Genomic DNA, 15,515 nt, shown 5'->3' with positions numbered 1-15,515 from the left:
CGCTTTGAATCGGCTTTTTTTATTGTCCAAGTTTCTGAAGCATTTAAAGTGTTTTCTTCCAGATTTTTGTGAGTTTGGCTGTTGCCGATATAGCCAATGTGATGCGTTGACGGATCTCGTCTTCGCATCCCCCACTGTTAGTAATAACAGATCCTAAGTATTTAAATTGCCTGACCACTTCGTAAGCTGCCATGATTTTTATCACTGCCTGATTGTTTCTGATTCTATCGATAATCATCACTTTGGATTTTTGCATATTTATTTTCAAACCATATCCCGTACTCACCGTGCCTAGCCTATTTATAATTTGTTTCAGTTCTTCTGGTGATGACGCTAAGATAACAGTGTCATCAGCGTAACGTAGGTTTTTGAATTTTTTTCCTCCTATCGTTGCTCCCCCTTTCCAATCCTGAAAAACTTGACGCATAATATGTTCACTATATATATATATTGAATACAATAGGGGATATTATGCTTCCCTGCCGAACTCCATATTTTAATTTGAAGTTTTTTGAAACCACATTATTAACTCTTATATTAGCAGAATTATTTACATACAAAGCACACAAACATAACCTGAAAAATTAAAAGAGTTGTCTGTTATAATACATAAGAGTTGTATTATGTCTTTTGGAAGTTAATTTTTGCCATAATGCTCTTTTCTTGCCATATGTCTTGTCTTGCCCATTTCTACTTATATTTTACGATAGCTTTGATAACATCTTTTACTTTGGTTTACAGGTTCTACAGGTAATTTTTATTTTTCTTGTCATTTCTGTCGTTCTAATTTTGTTTCCCTTGCTTTATTTTATGTAACAAGTACACAAATTTTATTGTATTATCAATCCTTTTATCATAAAGAGTAACATCCAACTACTTAATTTCCTTAGTTTTTTCAATATTAATTTTTAGTCCTACTTTCTTTGACACTCGTTTTAATTCTGTTAATATTTCCTGCATTTGGTCCAAGTATAAATAAAAGGAAAACAAAATATATGGAGTGGACAAAGTCGAATCGTCATTTGAATCTGAAGGTAGACAACCATACCATACCTACGAATACGCCTTCACCTTTCTCTACCTAGGCTCAATAATAAATAACAGCAACAACGTCAGTCAAAAAAAGCAAGCACGGATTCTTGGCGGTAATAAGTGTTTTTATGCATACAAATATTATTAATGAAGAGTCAATTACTGAATCCTAAATCCAAGCTTTTTCTTCTTCTTCAGCCTTAAGTAATCCAACTTTGGACATAGGCCTCCCCCAAATCAATCCAGTGTTTTCTATTTTGTGTCACTTGCTTCCAGTTATGTCCTTCTCTCCTCTTAATATCATCAGCCCATCTTATTTGTGGTCTTCCTCTGCCTCTCTTTCCTAACCATGATTGTCTCCATTGTTGTATTTCTTGATTCCATCTTTTATCCTTTAGTCGGGCATTGTGTTCTGCGAAGCTCCATTTTAATTTGGCAGCATGTTCTCCTGCGTCTTTTACTTTGGTTTTGCTTCTAATCCATTTGTTTGTTTTTTTTTTCTATTAGTCTTATCCCGAGCATTGATCTTTACATCGCTCTTTGTGCTTTTACTATTTTATCCATATTAGACTTGGTGAGTGTCCACGTCTGTGAATCATACGTGAGTATAGGGAGGATACACTGATCGTAAATTCTGGTTTTCAAATATTGTTCTATTTTAGTGCTTTTCAAAATCCAACTCTGTTTTTCAAATCCTGCCCATGGTAACATTATTCTTCTGGTAATTTCGGCAGTTTAATTTTCTTTGTTCACTTTCATTATCTGTCCCAGGTAGATGTATTCGCTTACTGTTTCTAAATTTATGTCGTTCAACGTTATTTCTCTAATGTTCGGTGTATTTGTCATTATTTTTGTTTTTTCCAAGTTCATCTTAAGACCTACTTTTTCCGAAGCTTGAAATAGTTGCGTCATCATGATCTGTAGTTCTTCGAAACTTGTAGCAAATATTACAATGTCATCAGCGTATCTCAATTGACTCAGTTTTCTTCCATTATTATTTATTCCTTTATCTACCCAGGTAATGTCTTTGAACACGTCTTCCAGTCCAAGTGTGAATAGCTTTGGTGAGATAACATCTCTCTGGCGAACTCCTCTGTTGATTGGTATAGCTTTGGTTTTCGCATCTATGTTTATTTTCATTGTAGCTTTCTTGTAAATATTATGTATGAGCATTCTGTATTGGAAGTCTATCCTGCAGTTGTTCATAGCTCTCTCTATTGTCCAAAGTTCTATGGAGTCGAATGCCTGTTCATAATCAACGAGTCTAAGCTTAGTACTTACAAAACAGTAATTAGGATGATGAAAATCAATTAAGAATGTTTGGATGAAAAATATTGAGAAAGATATTTGGACCAACCCGTTGTAGCGATGGTTCGTAGAGAATAAAAATGAGCTATGAGCTGGATGAGCAAAGCGCAGATATCGTTAGAGTTATAAAGAAGAAAGTTGTTAAACATGCAAGACCCACAAAGGGTTATAGTGCCATTAGAAGTTGAAGAAGAAGAACATTTTTTGCAACTCCTTTACCTAAGTGCTAATTAGTACAATATCATCTGCAAATAATAAGTGATTTAAGTAGCGTTCATCTATGTTTATAATTTCTTATTCCAATTCTAGTTTTTTAAAATATCCTCTAAAGCAAGCGTAAATAACTTGGGCTATATCGTGTGTCCTTGTCTCCTCTCATTCGTATTGCGTTGCTTTTTAAGTTTTCAGCTACTTCAACTTCAAATATTGCTTTCTTGTAAATATCTTTTAAGAGCTTTTTATATCGATAGTATATCCTGACATTTAACAATACATAAAAGATTGTCCATTGTTATATGAAATAGAAAGCTTTATTATAACCAATAAATGCCATCTGAAGTAAAATTTGATATTCTCTGATGATATTTGATATTCTTTGCGGAATCCAGCCTATTTGAGTGCTTGATCAGAGTATAATATATTCGTTAATCTATTTAAAAACTTATACGGGTGTGTAAAACACTACTTAGTTGGTCAGTTATTATTCGTGTTCATTCGGTCTACCTTATTATGCAAGAGGATTTCTTGTCTATTGTGCCATGACTTTAGGATATGTTAAGTTGTAGAGCATACTAACACCAATACTATGATCATTATTATGCAACATATATTCAGAATATATAGTGAGAAAATGAGAAAAACGATGGTATGGGGGAATCAATAAAAGAGATGGAAAAATCAACACTGGAAGAATAAAAAGAAATGACATATACACGGCAAATAATAATCTAACGTACAAACACCAAGTGGCAGATTTCGAAGTACTAGACAGGTTTGTCTACTTGGGCTCCTTGATACCCAACAATGGCGAGAGCTCCTCAGAATTCAAGCCTAGACTAGCAAAGGCCCGAACCGTAATAGCTAAATTAATTAAAATATGGAAAGACTGAACAATAACAGGAAGTACTAAGTTCAGGTTGGTCAATGTCCTTATTTTTTCCATCGCTACATACGCATCTGAAATATGGACTCTCAAATAAATTGATAGAAGTCAAATCGAAACCTTTGAAATGTGGGTCTACGGAAGAATTCTATGAATGTCCTGGGCCAGAACACAGAACCAACTTGTCAATTCTGGAAGAGATTCATATAAAAGACAGGCTATTAAAAACTTTTAACCGAGCTAAATTACGTCGGCCCCATAGCTGAGAGCCAAGAACTGTGGGACTGAGCACTATGGAACTGTTAGTAGTAGAAAAAAAGGTAGAGCGGAAGATCTTTAAGACGATGAGCACACCAAATAAAGACTCTAGTGTAAAAATTCCTAAACGAAGCCGTTCATTTGGTACAGCATCGCAGTCAATGAAGACAGCAATCTAACAATATTTCGAGCATCAAAACGACCTGAAAAGAGCTCAAGGAATGAGGAGGAGGAGGAAAGCAACTGATAGTAGGATTTTCATTGCGTGTAAAGTAATTTGATTGTGTATAGGTTGTTTTCCATCTTACTCTAGAGCGCAGCTATTTTTCATTTTAGATACGAATAATTATATTTCTTCTTTTATTATTTTAAACCTACGTTAGATACATTGCGAGGTTGTATTTCATATGGTTTTGATACTTGACTTGAGTATATTTCTTTATAATATTTTCAACAATACCAGTTATTTGTTTATGTTCTTGTTGTATGTCGTTACTTTCATTCCTCAATATTTGTTTTATTACTGTTCCATGAAATTCCTTGTTTTTAATATCTGCATGTTGTTACTTTTTTGTATGACTCTTATTTAAAACTCAATGCTATGGTTCGTACATTATTTCTTATCATTTTTCCTATTCTTTTGTTCACTTCTCTATACAGTGTGTCAATTTTAAAGATTACAATGGCTATATCTCACAAACAAAAGCTAAAAGCAATAACTTACCCAAATTTGTTAAAAATGTCAATTAAGTAAATATTTAAAGTGGGTTCCGTTGTTTTGTAAACAATAATGTATTTTTAAATTCTGTACGAACTTTGGCAAATGTTGTTCTACTAATAGCGCGACATGCTTGTAGACGTAATTCTTTCTCGCAATTCCCCAAGTGACGCAGGTTGAGTTTTATAAAAACCTCTCACTCAATAGGACCTTTCCTTCCAATCCATTTGTTCAGATAATTAGTATCTAACCACTGCCTAACTGAAGCTGCATAGTGAGAAGGTGCTCTATCTTGTTGGAAGTGCAGTAAATCTTCATCTAGAACTGGGTTGCCTTGATCGTCCCTTTGGTTCTCTAATTCATGCACAATTAAAGGTTCGATGGTGTTTTCTGGCATATTGAGATAAATGTCGCCACTTAAATTGCCTGATATGAACAAGACCCCAATTATGGCATGGCCCAATATTTGGGTTCGCATCCCTCCAGTACTGACAGTTTGGTTTATTTACATTACCATTCAGCATAAAAGTACATCAGTGAAACAGATATTTTTTAACATTCTCGGTTCAACGCGAATTCTTTCATTCTTTCAGTCATGAGTTCACAAAACTCAATTCGTCGGTCTGGATCATCATCGCCCAGTTCTTGAAGAATTTGTGTTTTGTACTGGTGAAACTTATGTAATTTCAACAACTTGCCAACCGACTTATGTGAAAGTCCTGTCACTGCAAATACTTGACGTGTTGATGCAGTAGACTCCATTACAAAATTTCCAAGGACCTCAATTAGGAATGCTTCATTCAGAAACCAGGTGCAACCCTTTTGTTTTATTTTGCACTGATCGCGTTTCTCTAAACTTTTCAACTAAATCGCGGACGTACACGCGAGTTTTATTTTTGTCCAGATGCATTTTATGAAATATTTAAGCTGTTCTTAAATAACACTGGTTTCACAATTATTGCTTCACCCTGTATCATTTATACCATTGGATAGCATTTTTTATAGTCTTTTCAATTATGTATCACAAGTAGGGGCTTGCAATTTAAACTTTTTTGGTTGTGGTGAATGAAGCCCAGGGGGTTGATGAGGGTGAGTTCTGTTTCATGTTATTTTAGTTCCCCCTACTATCCTAGAAAAGGTTTTAAGCATTTTTCGATATCAGCTTTTCTTCATAAGATATAGCCCAATATAAGTTTCAAAATTGACACAGTGTAGTTAATGGTTTATACTTCAATAGCTTCTCGGGTGGTTTTTTTGAATGTATTGTTATTTGATTTTATTTTAAGATAGATTTGTTTAATTGCTGTTTATATTTCTGTGCTTAATTGTATCTTTATGATTGCACGTTTGATGCTGCAAAAAGGTATAGGGTTAGCTGGTCTGGTAGTTTATATATTATAAGATTATAAAGAGATTATAAAGAATATAAGATTATAAAAAGATGAAGAATATTTTTAATTCAATTTAGAAATTACTTGTTACATATTTTCATTACGAGAGCAATTTACTTTTTCGCTCCTTATGCTGTAGAGTATAGTTGACCATTGGCTCTCGAGTGTCTAGCGATAATCGAAAACAGTCGAAAATTCGTCAAATATACTTTTTATCTCCATTGCGCATTTTCTGTAAGTCTGTAATATAGAAAAATTACACTTCTCATTCTTTATTACCTGCAACCAGTATTTACACACACAATGCATCGATGATGGCGATATACTATAAAAGTTTCCTCGTTGAAATTTTAAATATTTTGATTTATCTTTTAACTCCACTTGTAAACTTTTAACAATTTCTCATCATTACTTCCTCTCCAAACAAAACCTTTTATTAAGATTCATGACAAAAAACATGCCGAGACATAAATAAAACATATAAAAGTAATTGCAACAAGAAGAGAAATGAAGAGAAAATAAATTTAAAACTATTTTTTAATATATTTTAATAAATAGTATATAAATAGTTATAATCACAATGGATCAAGGCAATATAGAAACGGCCCTTAATCCCGGGCATCCCTTAAGTGGGGACAGGGTGCTAAGAATCCCCCGGTTGCCACAAATATTTAGATTTAAGCATGATAAGAAGATTGGTACATGGAATGTACGAAGTTTATTCCAGGCCGGAAAAGTGAATAACGTAATTAAAGAAATGCGAAGACTCAACATTGACAGACTTGGATGCGGTGAAGTTAGATGTCCCAATTTAGGCCAGTGCGAAATAGAAAACCACACAATATACTAATGTCGAGATACTACAACAAGAAACAAAACGGAGTGGCTATAATAGTAAATAAAGAAGTTAACAAATGTTTACTTAGTTTTATAGGAATATCAGATAGAGTTGCAGTACTCAGAATTAATGCTAAACCAGTTAACGTGAACATTACTCAAGCATATACTTCAACTTCGGAAAGCTCAGAGCAGGAAATAAAAATATTCTATGAACAATTGAAAGAATCCCTAACACATACCAAAAAACAAAAAATGATAGAGGAGACCGCCTTGTTCAGTTCTGCCAGGAAACGGATAGTGCAATAATGAACACCTTTTTTCAATTACCACCTCGAAGACTCTACACCTTTAAATCTCCAGCTGACTGTCAAAAAAAAATGATTATAAATCAGATTGACTATATCATTATCAACAAACGATTTCAGAATTCCATAAAATCCGCAAAAACATATCCGGGAGCAGATGTTCCATCAGACCATAATCTTTTACTAGGACGTTTCAAACTCCACATGAAAAAAGTCCATAAAAGAAAAGCACAAAAACGTCCTGACATCCAGAAGTTGAAAGATAAAACCACAAGAGAAGAAGTCAAAAAGGAGATCAACAACAAAATAAACAGCATGGTAATCTCAGATATTATTTAGGAAAACATAAAGAGCACTAGCTGTCTTTTATTTTATCTTGATACCTCGCTTTTTTAACATTTGGCAACCCTAATTTTCGACCATTTGTTTCACGAAATGATTGATCATCATATTAAGAAAAAAATTAGTTTTAATTTGATATAAAAAATATGCATATACATCATAAGCAGCGGTTTTAATTTAACAAATAAATGAACGAAATTAAATTTTTGTCAAAAATTAATTACTAATAATTGAATTAAACATATTTGTGGCCACTTTTTAATTAGTAATCTATTATCAAAGAGTTCTCCTAATTTTAAATGTATGTAAAAATGTGAGTTTGATTAACTACGTTATGAACGTAGTGATCCTGCAGGGGGATGTTAGGCTATAACGCTACCTGTTAATGTATTGTCAAAGCATACGTGCTTTACTTATGACAAACCTATCAAATTCAGAAGAAATAATAATAATAATAAAATATAAATAAATATCATTTGATAGTAAATTTAATTGTTATATAATATAAATAATGCGTTTACAAATAATAATTGTATTTATAATAATAATAGTCTCCCGTTTTATACCGCTGTCGCGGCTTTGGGAGTATAGCAGGGTAGTCTGCTATATCTAGGGCCTACGGTATACAAGGAAGGTAACATGGCCAGTGCTACGCTTCAACCGTCTATTATTACCCCTGGTTTTACCCAAGGTACTCATTTTTATTCAGGCTGAGTCGACCTGGGGCCTATAGACATTTTTAAAATGTCTAGATGTTCTTGCCGGCGGTGGGATTCGAACCCCGGACCACCGGCTTGCGAGGCAAGAATCCTACCGCTTGCGCTACGCAGGCCATTGTATTTATACGAAATTATTTTAAAACGAGAATTATTATAAAAATTTAAACAGATGATTCAATATTGTTATTAATCGAATGACAGTTATGAGTTTTATTAAATTTTGACAATCGTTACGAATCGAATCTTTTAGTGACAGATATTCTTTTAATTTTTTACTTCTCATTTAATGTCTATATTTTGTTAGTTATTTTTTATGCAGTTTTTAATTTAAACCTGATTAGAGTAAATATATAATGACTAGAAACGAATTGGTCATCTTGACCAATATATTGTATATATATATATATATATATATATATATATATAATATATATATATATATATATATATATATATATATGGACAGAGTATATTGAAACATGTTGAAAGCATGCCTAACGTCGATAACGTACTCGCCCGTCGTGCTTGTTGATTCTCCAAGGGCGAAAAACTATTTGTTTATCGCTTGGTAAATCAATGAAAAAGAATGTTTCTTCCATTTTTTTTTTTTTCAATGGAAAATTATCAAAATAGGTTCAAAATTTCTATTTATGTGCAGCTCTTAGAGAAATATGCACCATGTAAAAAGTTATAAGTACAAAAATTTAGACAAAATCTTCGATTTCTCAACATAAACTTTTTAGTAACTTTTATCATATTAACTTATATTACTGTAAACGATATATCTATCACATTTATAGCATCTTTAATGTATTTTTAACCTTACTTTACGATGGGATTAGTTGTAAATTAAAATACTCAAATTTTAAAATTTATTTATAAAAGAAAAAAGTTGTTTATTAAAATTGGTATCAATTTTTGAGATGGGGGACCTACATTATTCGTATTCTGCCAAAAATTTTAGATAAGATAAAATAGTTTTTAACTCCCACCCACCTCTACATGCATACGGAAAGTTACCCAGCTGCTGGATTAAGAGATACAGTTGTTTGTATAATATTTCTAAAAATAAACTTAAGTTTTGATTTTTGCTAATGGTTTTATACTATTTCCTAATAAACTGAATCAAGTGTTAAACGTTTTTTATATTTTTTTTTCTAAAAATTAAATTTATTTTCCATTGAAGTACGGCTATGTTTTTCAAATAGTTTGATATTCTTTCTTCACTACAGTTTGGTGTATCATTTAATAAAAAAAAATTTTCACATGTAATTCTGACTAAAAAAAAAACAAAAATATAATAATTATCATAAATATACAAATATGTATTACATTGTTTATAGAAAATCACTATATACTTTGCATAGACCGACCTGTAGCTGTGACTATACTATTCGATAACGGAACAAATTTCGTATTTTAATAAAACAAGGCAGCATGTTACATCTCAAACAAAAACTAAAAGCGATGGGATGTTATAATTTCTCACTCTGAAAGTAGATTTTCAAGAATCTTGAGATATTCTAGACACAAAAATGACAGCCAATGCAACAAAGCAAAAAGTTTGGAATATCTGCAAATTCGTTAATAAATATGTTTTCAAAGACTGTTACACAGTCGATAAAATTTTTATGACTATTGGTGGTAAAAGTTCACAATAAATGACATAAAAATCTGAAATTTCTGATAATATATTTTATTCCAGGTTTCATTTTTCTATCGTGACACTAGTTTATGTTTTTAATAGTAGAATTTACGTTATACTGACATACAGGTCTGACTGTTTAGTAGACTTCTAAAGTTAGAAAATTATTATATTATAAAGTACTTCAAAGAAATAAGAATAAGACTTACTCACAATCAATTTATTCTCCAACGACCGATTTCGCATACTATAATTTTCTATGCATCTTCAGGTCAACGGTACATGGTAAACTAAATGCTGAAATTATAAAAACCTGTATTAGGGTATTAGGGTAAACGATGGAGGAGCTCAATAATCAACGTAAAGACAAAACCAGCTGCAGACTGTGGTTTCGACCACAAAATGTTACAAGCCGAATTTTGCGTTAAGTTACGCAATAAAACAATCAAAAATAAAAGACAAAAATTTATTCCAAAACACCCGGAAAAGTTTAGAGAAGCATTAGCAGAAGCTAACCTACCAGTCACTACCGAACACCCTGACAAAACGTGAGAATATACAAAGAAATGTATCACTGAAGACATTGGAAAAAACATTGGATCACTAAAGAGACTCTCAATCTTGTAAAAGAAAGGTAAAAACTTAGAAACGGCATAACAAATTCAAAACAAAAAGAAATAGAGATATGCACCATAAATACAACTATAAAACACTTGTGCAGAAGGGACAAAACTAATTATATTAAAAACATATTATGTGTAAAACTAGAGGAACATGCTGACCGCTAGGAATCTAGAGAACTTTTCTCAAAAGTCAAGTGTCAGCAGACGCAGATCGTCAAAGATAATAGTGGAAATACCATAACAAACCCAGACGGTATCGTAGAGGTATGGAAACAATAATGCGAAATACTAGTAACGGCCGAGACAATAATACAGACAAAAGAAATTATTAAAAAGAACCTCAAATATTAAAATCAGAAATTAAGGCGGCAATTAAAAAGTTAAAATTCAGAAAGGCAGAAGAGAATTACTGACGAAAGTAATGCTTACATCGGTCAGATAGCCAGCGGGTCAGACGGCCGACTCTCATTCGCTTCACAGTCGAATGGTTAAGTGGATGTGCGTTCAAACTCTGGCTGGGTGTACAGAAAAATAAAAAAAATGCAAACGCAGAAGTTGAAAATTCTAAAACGAGTCTGCTGCTTATACTAGAATATGCTGGTGTCTAATCGGCCTTTGGTGGAGCAGTACGGCAAAGGATAAGGGGTTGCATCTCGGTAATAGTCCTCCATAGATCCCTACCGGATGGGCGTGGCGCCTACGTGTGTGTGTGTATATATATATATATATATATATATATATATATATATATATATGTATATATATATGTATATATATATATATATATATATATATATATATATAGTGAATATATTATGCGTCAAGTTTTTGAGGAATGGCAAGGTGGAGCAACGATAGGAGGAAGAAAAATCAAAAGCCTACGTAATGCTGATAACACTGTTATATTAGCGTCATCACTAGAAGAACTAGAACAAATTATTAATAGGCTAGGCACGGTGAGTATGGAATATGGTTTGAACAAAAATATGAAAGAAACCAAAGTGATGATCATCGATAGAATCAGAAACAACCAAGCATAGATGAAAAACATGGCAGGTTACGAAGAGGTCAGGCAATTTAATTACTAAGGCTCCACTATTATTAACAGTGGAGGATGCGAAGACGAGATGCGTCGACGCATCACAATGGCCAGATTGGCAACAGCCAAACACCCCAAAATTGGGAAGAACACTAACATCACAAAAAACACAAAATTACGCCTTGTTCGAGCATTGATATTTCCTATCACCACCTATTCTTCAGAATCTTGGACAATAAAAAAAAAGCCGATTCATAGCGTATAATGGCATTTTAAATGTGGGTCTACCGTATAATATTGCGCATACCATGGACCGCCCATCGCATAAATAACTAAATTCTAGCAGAACTTAATATAAAGACTTATCACAATTGATCACAATATCACTGAGATATTTTGACAATATAACTAGAAAAAGAGAAGGCATGGAGCGAATGATAATTGAAGGTAACGTAGCGGATAAAACATCCAGAGGAAGATCTTCAGTAGGATGCTCGGACCAAATAAAGGACATTACTGGTTACTCATTATCCGAGAGATAATTGGACAGAAATAGTCAAACAAAATACATGACGCCAATACATCCCAAAGAGAAAATATAGAGAAGTAGTGTTACCTTTGTCTGCTTTTGTAAACACTATGTTGTTTTCTATTGATTTATTTTTAATTGAGATGGCTGTTTTATTTTCCTTGTAACGGTACTTTTTAGTTTCACTACACACATCGGTAATAGATTTTGCAATGATACTTTTTTCGATATTGTTGGCAGTTTTATTTAATGCAACTTTATATTCTTCACCCAAATATTCAAGTTTTTTATTATTATATTGAGGCAAGTTGTGTTTAAATCCTTTCTCTAAAAGTTTTATCTCGCTATTACTGAATTTAATATCTGTTAAATTTTTAAATCTATTGAAAAAATAATGGTTTGAAAAACTTTTGCTATTGCAAATTATTCACATCCAAAATAAAGGCCTTAAACTATCTGTATTAGAAAATAAAAAAGACAGACATAATTCTGAATGACTAACTTGAGACAAACAGTTCTCCCCTCCGCAAACTATTCAGTTAAAGACTATAAAGTCTATAAATGAAAACATCACAGATGCTACAGGTCCCGTCATTTCGGAAGGCATCTAATTTGCATATTACGAGGCATGTCGAAATTGTATAAGAACCACCTAAGAATAAGTTGGTGATTGGTTATTGAAATTTTAACTAAATGACAGTGGCGCGCATTATTTAGTAGATACAGCTAAAACATGTTATACTAAATAAAGGCGATTTTTTAGTTTTCAATAATTTTGAACATATAGCCAACATTTGAAAAATTATCAGTAAGATATTTGATGGGACAAAAACAATAATACCTTCGTAATACGTTTTACCTGAACAAACAAACTATTTTATTGTACAAAATAATTATTAAGTTCTGAATATTGATAAGTTTAACAAAATGAATTTTTAAAATAGCAATTAATTGTCAAGCGTATTTTCCAAAATATCAAATACCAATACAATACCAAAATATTAAAGAGTGAGGATAATTATATGCTAATAAATGGTCCCAACTACATGTACCTAGAAATTCTACCTGATTTAATTATTTTCTTGGAAGCCTTTTAGTGATATAATAAAGTCACGTAAACATAAATATTCTTGTCTTTGGGAAAGGCCTAATTTCATGGACCTACCCGATTTAAGACTGGATAGGACTAAAGACGATCTTTAAATATATATTAACGATATAATAAAGACTACCGTCAATATTGCTGTCCTTCTAAAATATATGCACATCTAAATTTGTAAATGAAAACTTTAAAGATATAAAATTAACTCCATATACATACTCTTTAAAAATTCATATAACTAATGTGAATGTTTCAAAGAAAAACAACAAAATAGGGGCACAGGACCGACAAACATGAAAGGCAATAGTAAACGCGGCAAATACTCACGACGAGTTGTAACGCCATGGATAATGATGATGATGACGTAAATAATAATTCAAAATGATTGGTATGTTGCAGGAATAATTCTTCAAATTTTAAACAGACCACATAAAGAAACAAAAAAGTACATTGAGAAATAACTCAAAGCGATAGTAGAAAATTAAAAAATAAATAAATAAGAGCTTTCTACGAAAACAAGAGCCTATGAACTCTTTCTCCATATATGAAAAATGATAACGATCTACTACTAAATGAACTAGCTAGGGGAATAATGATAATTTGGTAAAATTATTTTACAGTAATGTGGTTATTATTTTACAAAAAATTATGGTAAATAAAAATGAAGTAGTAATGGAAACACACCATGGAATTGTAGATGATCACATAGTAATATAACTATCTACAGACCAAGCAGTAGTAAATAAAATAACGAAGTAAACGTAATAATAGCTAAAAATAACGACTGTAACGAAAGTACAGAGAATACGATATTTAGGACACATCGAAGGAATGAAAAAAGAAATATGTCGAAAATGGTATTCTCGACACACCCAATACAAAAGAGAAGCGAAGGTAGGCAAAATGTTTAAATTAAATATTATTTGAGGACCCTGCTCTTTAATAACGCTACGTTTTTTCCGTCCATTTTCAGCAATATTGTTTGAAAAGAAAATTATCTAATATTTAACACACACAACTTGTTCTCAACTGCACTGCTGCGCTACTGAGTATTGAAATGATTTACTGTTAAGGCGTGGCTTAGGTAGAAATTTTAAATTTTGATCTCTGTCCAGTGCGATAATATGCAAATTAGATGCCTTCCGAAATGACGGGACCTTTACAAGGAAACACATTCAGAGCAGTACTGATGTAACTAACATAATTTAAAAAGTGTTGGTAAAAGTAATAAACTTTACTATATGTTTTTTCATTTAATTTATATTTTTTTATAGGGACTTACGAGGAAATGAAATTACTGAAATTGGAGCAAAAGTCTTTCAGGAACTGAAGCAGCTTGAGATTCTGTAAGTGCTTATAACTAATTATCTATTTTATATATTCACGCATAAAGATCTAAAAGCAATATATAAATTGGAAATTAGATACAAAAACATCAAGAAAAGCCGTTGCACATTCTTTCATAATTAATTTTTAACCCCCCTTTTCCTGTTTTTTAAGGTGTTTTCATCCACTTTTGGATATTTTGTGATAATTTGTGAAAGAAATTATTTAAAGAATCAGCCGGAGTATATTGTTCAGGAATAAAATATTAGTTTTGTAGGTTCTAGATAACCTACAAATTATTCGTATTAAATATTATGTAGTACGTATAATATAACGTATTGAGTAGTAATTGTTAAATAATTGTTGGTAATTAACAATCTTAACTATTTAACCTACTACAGAAAATATAAGTACGTCTTTTTCTTGGATTGCATTTTAGGATTAGGAGTGTTTTCAAAATATATTTTATGTTCAATCCTATTCAGATCGCCAAACTAGTTGGTTGTCGTGTATATTCTATCAGTGGTAGATCCAGGATTGCGCCAAAATATGTACTTAATCGGTTGTAAGGAACTATTATTTTCTAGGATTAATTAGTATTTCTCAGATTTTTTGTAGGGTTATCATAAAACAGTGATTTTTATCGGCTTGTTATATGTTCGATTACTGTGTGTAAATATATAACGTAAAAATAACTTATGGAATAAAATTGTTTGTGTCATGTTAGAAAATTATAAAAATCTTTGGGACCAGTCAACTTTTTAAATTCAAATGTCGCCTTTTAAACATTATTTAAATGTGCATGGTAATTCACGTAAATCTAGCACAATCCATAATGTTTATTTTCAATCAAACACCCTGTATATTTTTATTTGTTTAAAAATTCCTTAGCAATCTTATCTTAACGAACTATATTATGTATGGTCTATTATGAATAATACAAGGTGAAATTTTGAAATTATTTGTAATTGTATTCAAGACATTAGAATAAATGCTCAAAATGCTTTTGACCTTGTTGGCAATAATCTTTCTTTCAGAAATATTCCTTATTTCTGTAGTTATTCTTTTTTTGAGGTCTACAATGTTAGTTTTTAGTGTAATACTTTGTTCTTGAGGGCGCTCCAGCAAAATCTAAGAGAGTACAGTCTGGTGACCAACTGATATCATTCAATAGTACCTCTTTGTCCAATCCATTTATTGGGGAAGATTTGATTTAAATAAGTTCTTACCATTAAT

The 15,515-nt window shown here is 31.9% G+C and overlaps 1 protein-coding gene across 2 annotated transcripts in view; it reads left to right on the top strand.

Moving 5' to 3' along the window:
* The window catches only part of Lgr4 (Leucine-rich repeat-containing G protein-coupled receptor 4), an 832,616-nt gene that overhangs the window by 608,573 nt on the left and 208,528 nt on the right, over positions 1 to 15,515 (top strand). For both annotated transcript variants that reach the window (XM_072523012.1, XM_072523013.1), the window contains one exon: positions 14,228 to 14,299. In XM_072523012.1, the coding sequence (XP_072379113.1) occupies positions 14,228 to 14,299 (72 nt within the window). The remainder of the gene's footprint in view (positions 1 to 14,227; positions 14,300 to 15,515) is intronic.

This window comes from Diabrotica undecimpunctata, chromosome 2 (assembly GCF_040954645.1).
Source record: "Diabrotica undecimpunctata isolate CICGRU chromosome 2, icDiaUnde3, whole genome shotgun sequence".
Lineage (NCBI taxonomy): Eukaryota > Metazoa > Arthropoda > Insecta > Coleoptera > Chrysomelidae > Diabrotica > Diabrotica undecimpunctata.
The sequence above is the reverse complement of the archived record's forward strand: the minus strand, read 5'-3'. Positions and strand labels throughout refer to the sequence as shown.